The 7,434-nt window shown below is 37.0% G+C and overlaps 1 protein-coding gene across 2 annotated transcripts in view; it reads left to right on the forward strand.

Annotated features, from left to right (window-relative positions):
• The window catches only part of Smarcad1 (SWI/SNF-related, matrix-associated actin-dependent regulator of chromatin, subfamily a, containing DEAD/H box 1), a 60,606-nt gene extending 54,135 nt beyond the window's left edge, over positions 1 to 6,471 (forward strand). For both annotated transcript variants that reach the window (XM_055612712.1, XM_055612711.1), the window contains exons 21-24: positions 272 to 390; positions 1,873 to 2,055; positions 2,795 to 2,904; positions 5,185 to 6,471. In XM_055612712.1, the coding sequence (XP_055468687.1) occupies positions 272 to 390; positions 1,873 to 2,055; positions 2,795 to 2,904; positions 5,185 to 5,246 (474 nt within the window). In that variant the 3' untranslated portion in view covers positions 5,247 to 6,471. The remainder of the gene's footprint in view (positions 1 to 271; positions 391 to 1,872; positions 2,056 to 2,794; positions 2,905 to 5,184) is intronic.
• Positions 6,472 to 7,434: the final 963 nt, after the last annotated feature.

The raw sequence follows: 7,434 nt of genomic DNA on the forward strand, positions 1-7,434 counted from the left end.
ACAGAAAGTGTAAAGAGGACTCTGGTTGTGTTGTTGTCCCAGTCAGTTCTACTTTCTAAAATTTAGTTCATGTTCTACAGTCTTCTAGAGCCTAGTATTTAAACATTTGTTTCACATACTGCTTTGTGTTTTTCTTTTCGTAGAACTTTAAAGACAATAATAAAAGTCAAGAGTAGATTACGTCTGTGTTAACTTTTTAAGTTTTAATTATCGTTACTTTGGGTGGTGTAATAGTTTTGCTTATTTCTAATTCATACATATATTTCTACAGGGTGATAGAGTTGTATTATTCAGCCAGTTTACCATGATGCTGGATATATTAGAGGTTCTCCTAAAGCATCATCAACATAGGTACCTCCGGCTAGATGGAAAGACTCAGATTTCTGAACGGTTGGTATCATGTCCTTGTGCATTTGCAAGCATTTTAAATATAAGGAGCAGTTTGGTAGATATTTCTTGTTTTAAGTTTTCGGCTGTGTTATTTCAAATATTGAATATTCAGATTATTCAGATATTACCGTTGGGAAGGTTGTTTTCCTTTATTTTTTTTCCCCTAGAATTATATACAAATGCATTCTGAGAAACTATGAGAATTGTATGCTTGTTATAATTTTCTTCTTTACTTTATGTAATTTTTAGTTTTGCAGTGTTAGGGATCAAACCCAGGGCTTTTCACATGCTAGGCATGCACTCTAACTGAACCACAGCCCCAGCCCTGAATTTTTTCCCTTTAAAAATCCATTCAAGAGAGGTTTCAGTAGCTGATGGAAGCAGATGCAGAGACCTACAGACAAACATTAGGCAGAGCTTGGGGGAGGAAGGATTATAGGAGCCAAAGGTGTCGAGGACACCATGAGAAAACCCACAGTATCAACAAACCTGGGCTCACAAGAGACTGGACTGACAAACTGGACTGACCTAGGCCCTTTGCATATATGTTGTATAGCTTGGTGTTTTTATGGGACTTCTAACACTGGGGTCAGGTTAGTTATCTCTAACTATTTTGCCTGTTTTTGTGACCCTTTTTCTCATACCGGGCTGTGTCATCCAGTCTTAATACAAGGAGAGGTGCCTACAACTTGATATGCAATATATTCTGGATAACCATAGGAGGCCTCTCTTTTTCTAAAGAGAAAAGGAGGAAGAGAAGTGGTTGTGGGGTGGGGGTGGACTGGAAGGGATGGGAAACTGTGGTTAGGATGTTAAAAAAGTTATAATCAAAACAAAAAAAGTAGGTTTAAGGCATCTTACCATTTAATCAACATTGTTTTAAGGTCAGATTATGAGTGTTAATTAAACACTTAGAGAAAAAAAATTCTTGTTTGTCAGGAAGACTAAAATTTGAGGTCAACCTAGGCTGCTTAGTGAGACATTCCCCAACCCCCCCCCCCACCAAAAAAAAAACAACCTAAGAACCAGTTCTTACAGTTTTTTCTTTAATGAAGAAAATACTTTTTTTGTAGTCTGTAAAGTTATCTAATTTTTTTTACCAGCTATGGTAATTTTTTCCCCTATATTAATGTTAAGCGTCAAAGTTATGACAAACAAATCCTGGGTTACAATTAGATCTTGCAGTACTTGGTTCACTTTGTGTATCGTTCTCTACTGGTCGTAGCTGTCAGATTGCTGAGAAAGTTAGACTGTTTAAGTATTATTTAGCTAAATACAACAGTAAGATAATCTTCACAGATGAATCAAAGTAGAATGGTTGAATTGACGTAAGGAGTTCTTCAGTGAGAGCAGAGAAGGAAGGACGTGTAAAGAGAAGAGCATGTGAATAGCCGCGAGGGCCACTGTCCATGTGAGACAGTGGTTTATAGTTCTGCACATTTCTCCTTTAGGGAAGTTGATCCTAGTCTCTTTGTCTTACAGGATTCATCTAATTGATGAGTTTAATACAGATATGGGTATCTTTGTATTTCTCTTGTCAACCAAAGCTGGTGGATTAGGAATAAATCTGACTTCAGCAAATGTTGTTATACTTCATGACATTGACTGCAATCCATACAATGACAAACAAGCAGAAGACAGGTGCCATAGAGTTGGTCAGACTAAGTAAGTATTCTCAGTTGAAATTTAGTTTTCAGGTATCCGCTTGATTAGTTCAGAATATTAAAGGTGTATGTTGGATACCCTGTCTTTAGGTTTTATTTTTTAGCAAAGTATAGCTGCTATTTATATTAGCATACATTGATGCAGTTATGGAAATTACTGTGTACGCCCTCATTTTCTAGTAATTGAATTAGCCTCTCACCTCCATACCAAGTAGTTTTACAGTTACAAGATGTGTATGATAAATAGAGGTAGTTCATGCCTGTAACCCTGTCATTTGAGAGGCCAATAAGTCAGATTGCCACAAGGTTCAGGCCAGGCAGTTTGACACTACAGAGCAAGTTCTCCGTCACCCTGGGCTCCACAGAGACTTGGCCTACAATATATATATTGTATGTGTATACACACACACACACACACACACACACACACACACATATATATATATAAAGGCAGTTGTGTTTGTCTAACAAATGCACCACCAAGCTCTAGCTCCAGTCCCTTTATAATGAGGTTTTACCCCGAGTAGCACACTTTCTCCAACAAGGCCACACCTCTTAGACCTTCTAATCTTTTTAAATAGTGCCTCTCCCTGGTGATTGAGCAGTCAAATATATGAATGTATGGGAACCATCTTATTCAAACCACCAGAGTCATTAACTAACTTTTCTTACTCACCGTGCTGAACTGTTAGTATCTAAATCTTTTGTGACCTATGTACATGTAATATGTTTATTTCTAGGGAAGTATTAGTTATTAAGTTAATAAGCCAAGGAACTATTGAAGAGTCCATGCTAAAAATTAACCAACAGAAGTTGAAACTAGAGCAAGACATGACCACAGTAGATGAAGGTAAGCTGTTTGTAAGCAGAAATACTGATTTTTATTAGATACAGATTACCAGAGTTCTTAACTAGTATGTATAGTTTGGAGGACAAGATAGGAGAAGATACATAGGAGAAGAAGCATAGCACTAATGAAAATTTGTTTTGCTGGGATTTAAAAAACAAACCTTGATTTTGAAATCATCTGTCTCTTCCATCTTGTATATTGCACACCATAATATCCTCAAAATCAATTCTGGGGCTATAGCTTCACTCAAAATTTTATGACTTGTTCACTGAGTAATAGTATGAACTCAAAGGTTGAGAACATATTTCATAGTGTAAGTAACTATAAAAGCCCTAATATTTACTTTGTCTAGTAAATATTTATCAAGATATAGTGCAATAAAATTCACTTTAAAATGTTAATGCCAGTTTTCACATTGGATTTCTTGGGCCTTAGACACCTCAGCAAATGGCTTTTTTCTAGCCACCATAGGAAATAATTTTAAGTTTTATAAGTCAACATGTATTATCTATGTATAATGTTTAACGGTAGTATACTCACATAATTTAAAATTCAAGAGATAGAAATGTGCAAATGGGGCAGGAAAGGTGGCCTAGTTGTTAAGAGAGCTTATTAAGTTCATGAGTTCGTTTTCAGGCCCATGGCAACTGATAGCCATTCTACCATATGTGTAGTCCTTTGTTTTGGGAAAGGTACTTGCCTGTTTTGTTTTTCCCTAGAGGATACTTTATTTCTTGTCCAATAAAACTAAGGATACGATGTTGTCATTTACTTTTAACTTCAGCTGTGTCCTGGTTTCATTTTTAAAAAGAAGTAACACTGGGCCCAGAGTATGTGTATTCTCTTCCTTCTCACAGCCCTGTGAATGAAAGAGGTGTTTGCAGATGAGTATGTGTGGGCAATCTTTAAACCTCGGAAAGACCATGCTTCCTCACAGTCTGCTTCTTAGAGTCTGTTTCTCTAGAGCTGGCCTTGGTCTCTGGATCTGCAACCCCGTCCCCTGGGCAGTTGAAAATGCAGATTACCAAATTCTCTGTTAGTTCCTGCATAGAAACTCGGCAACAGTACTCTAGTCTCAAAAGCCTTTCCATTTATCCTTCTGTACATTAACTGGAGAACGAATGCTTTTATGATAAAAATTGTGGAGTTCTTTCTTAGAGTAATAGGTTTATTCCACTTTTGAACTTCTATTATAGACATTTTTATATAAAAATCCCAAAAGCATGGTATGAAAAAAAGCTCACCCAGTGACTGACAGCTGTGTGAAGGGTACAGCATGTGGTTTGCCTTGTGTCCTCCAGCACCAGCATGAAGTCACTTAGAAGTATGGCAGTTCACATGTAGGATTTTAGATAAATACTTAAGTGATGAACAAATAATGTTCAGATAGTAATAATTTCCTACTCAAATTTCTCCCAGTTGTCATTTTAATATGTATATATATATATTTTAAATGAGGTTTATTGATTTTTGTTTCATGTATATGGGTGTTTTGTCTACATGTATATTTTATACTTGATTTGGGCCATTCATGCAGAAGCCAAAAGAGGGCATCACATCCTTTGGAACTGGACTTGCTGATGGTTGTGAGCTACCATGTGCATGCTTGGAATGAAACCCAGGCCCTTTGCAAGAACAGCCAGTATTCTTGTAGCTGATGACCCATCTCTCCAGCACCCTTTTAATATTTTTATACTTACTTTCTTTTCAAGCTAGAAGCTTGCTAAAGTTCACACTTTAGATTTTATTTTGTTCTGTCTGTAGTATCTTTATACTGAAAGAGTCTCTTTACTCTTTTCTCTCCTTGCATTTCTCCTGTGTGGTGCCGGTTAGTTTAGGACAAGTCTTCAGGTCTGTTGAATAAGCTTGGAGGGAAGGGTATCTGTGAACTCCTTAAGTCTGTCCAGTGTAGTGTATCCTGTGCATATGTGACTTTACCTGAGTACAGCAGGTGCAAGTTCGCCTTTAGCTTTGATTGTGTCTCAGGTTTTTGTGAGACGTGATTCATGGTGCTGCACTTCAGCTATGTAATTAATAAAGCCATTTGCAGTTTATGGCTGCACACATCTGAAATATTTGTGGTTTTACGGCTATGCCATTGCCAGTAAGGAAAATAATGACTCAGTTGCATAGGTTAGGACAGGTTTGTATAAGAAGACACTGAAGCAGACTGAGATTTAGTTATAGGTAGGAATTCAGCAAGGAAAAAAGTTGAGAGAAAATATGAATTAGAAGTCCAGATATTTCTGCTTAACTTTGACATCATTTTCTGGCCTGCAGCTGACGAAGGAAGTGTGCCAGCAGATATAGCCACACTACTGAAAACGTCAATGGGTCTGTGAGAGGGGAACTCGGAACCAGATTGATGAGGAAATATCAACTTGGTGCACTCAGAGACATTCACATCACAGTGACCATGGGGTTTATGAGCATTTGTAACTTTTTATAATTTCATGTTGCATTTCTCATAGTATGGACAACTTTTTGCCACTAACTGGATTCTCCAGATATTCACATCTGAAGATGTTGAATAATCATTTTACAAAGCAGTTTTCTGAATGGGGATTAGTTGGTGATTGTTTGTAACAAATATGCTAATGCTTTAGAAATGTCAGTATTTTTGTAATTATTTCTACCTCCAAATATATATATATATATATATTGTCTTTCACTGGATAATGTGTGTAGATTTACATGTGCCTTATTTGACGATGCTTATGTCTTGTTTTTGCCTTCTCATTTGAAGTTTTTCTTACGTTAAAGAATGCAGCAGTATAGGTTGTTTAGCCTTCATTTTATTGCTATTTGAAGCAGATGTTCACCAATGTCAGTACGAACTCAGCCTGAATCAAAAGGTGGCATTCCATCTACTAACATCCCCAGCTTCTCTTCCTTCTTCTGGTAAAACACATTTGTTTGGCTAGGCACTAAGTTGTTTTCCAGTGAGTAGTAACTTAAGCTTTTGCCCTGCTCTGTGGCTCAGTTCCTTCTTTCATTTTCTTACTGCACTGTGCGCTCATTAACTCTGCCTACTCTTGTGTGTGTTACCATCAGTTTCCTCTCTCGCTTTTGCTTCTCTTAACTGTTGCCCAGTCACCTCTGCTCCAGTTTTCTCTCACATATATCTTCCTGCTGTATCACCCATAGATCAGCAAATGCTGGTGACATTTTTCTAGTCCAGCAGAACAGATTAAATTAAAACTACTTCACTTCTAAGGAGGCTGGGTGTGACTTCATTCTAAAGCAGCATTAGGTACTGCATGGAAATAGGTCATTAACTTAAGTCCTTAATAAATATAGTTTACCAGTTCGCAGGATTTCCAATACAGGAACACCCGAAGAGAGAAGCCATTGTTAATTCCAGTTCAGTGTGTGTGGCAAAGTGAAATTTAGAAATAAAAATGTCTGTTTGATATTTCTGTCTTTATTAACTATTCCTTTAAATTTTGCCTGTCAGTCTATATTGCTGTTTTTGTTATATTCCAGATTATTTGTACTACTTGTGAGTTTTATGTTTTGTTTTTATTATGTAAATATCATTATAAATAAACTTATTTATAAATGAGAGATTTGTTAATTATTGGAGCTCATACTTTTCAAGACATCCTGACTGGCAAGGTGCTAGTTAAACTGTTAGATGGTTGATATGATTCTACAGTGTTTTTTTTTTTAGATATCCGAGACTCTGAACTCCTGACTCAGTAGATATAATCTTGAAGATATATGAATATATCAGATATCTCCTAGCACGACAGGGCTACCAGAACTCTGCAGCAGGTGTTAATGCTACCTCCTCCTGATCACAGTACCCAGGTCACTTAGTGAAGTTGTTGGGAATTGTATCTTTTAAACCCACAGTGAATTTCTCTGTATAAAATGTATCCCCCATACATAGTAGGCTCATTTGTTGTGGTATTGTTATATCCATATTTCTTCTAATGAAATGTAGTTGGATTCTCCCTGTAATATTCTATTATTATGCCTTGGGTTTAATAAACATATTTGTGATCATTAAGTTGTATTTCAAACCCTTTTTAATAGTTTTAACCCTCTTCTTTCCCGTTAAAAGTATATATTGAGCAGAAATGGAATCATCTGATGTTCAAGATATTGCTTAGCAATAAATAGGGATTTGTTACTCAGATGAATCCACACTTGCCCCTTCATTGGGTTGGTGCCATTAAACATCACAGTCCATACAAAATCCACAGTTATTAATATGACTAACTGAAGTAAGCTTCCTCACTCCCCACCCACACAGAGACAAGTGTTTCTCCGTGTAGTTCTGACAGCCCTGGAACTTGCTCTGTAGACCAGGCTGGCCTCTGCTTCCCAAGTGCTGACATTAGAGGCTTATGTCACTACTGCCCAGCATGAAATTGGTTTTAATAGAACAAGTCATACATGGATAATAAGTATGCTTTGTGCGTCTTAGATGATTTGCCAGTAGGAGCTCCTAAAGAGGCAAGGTGTGGATGGGTCAGAAGATGGGGTTGCTGTTTATTCCACACTTAAGCATTCCATAAAGGA

Source organism: Psammomys obesus, unplaced genomic scaffold (genome assembly GCF_907164565.1).
Source record: "Psammomys obesus unplaced genomic scaffold, mPsaObe1.curated_primary_1811, whole genome shotgun sequence".
In the NCBI taxonomy this organism is placed as follows: domain Eukaryota; kingdom Metazoa; phylum Chordata; class Mammalia; order Rodentia; family Muridae; genus Psammomys; species Psammomys obesus.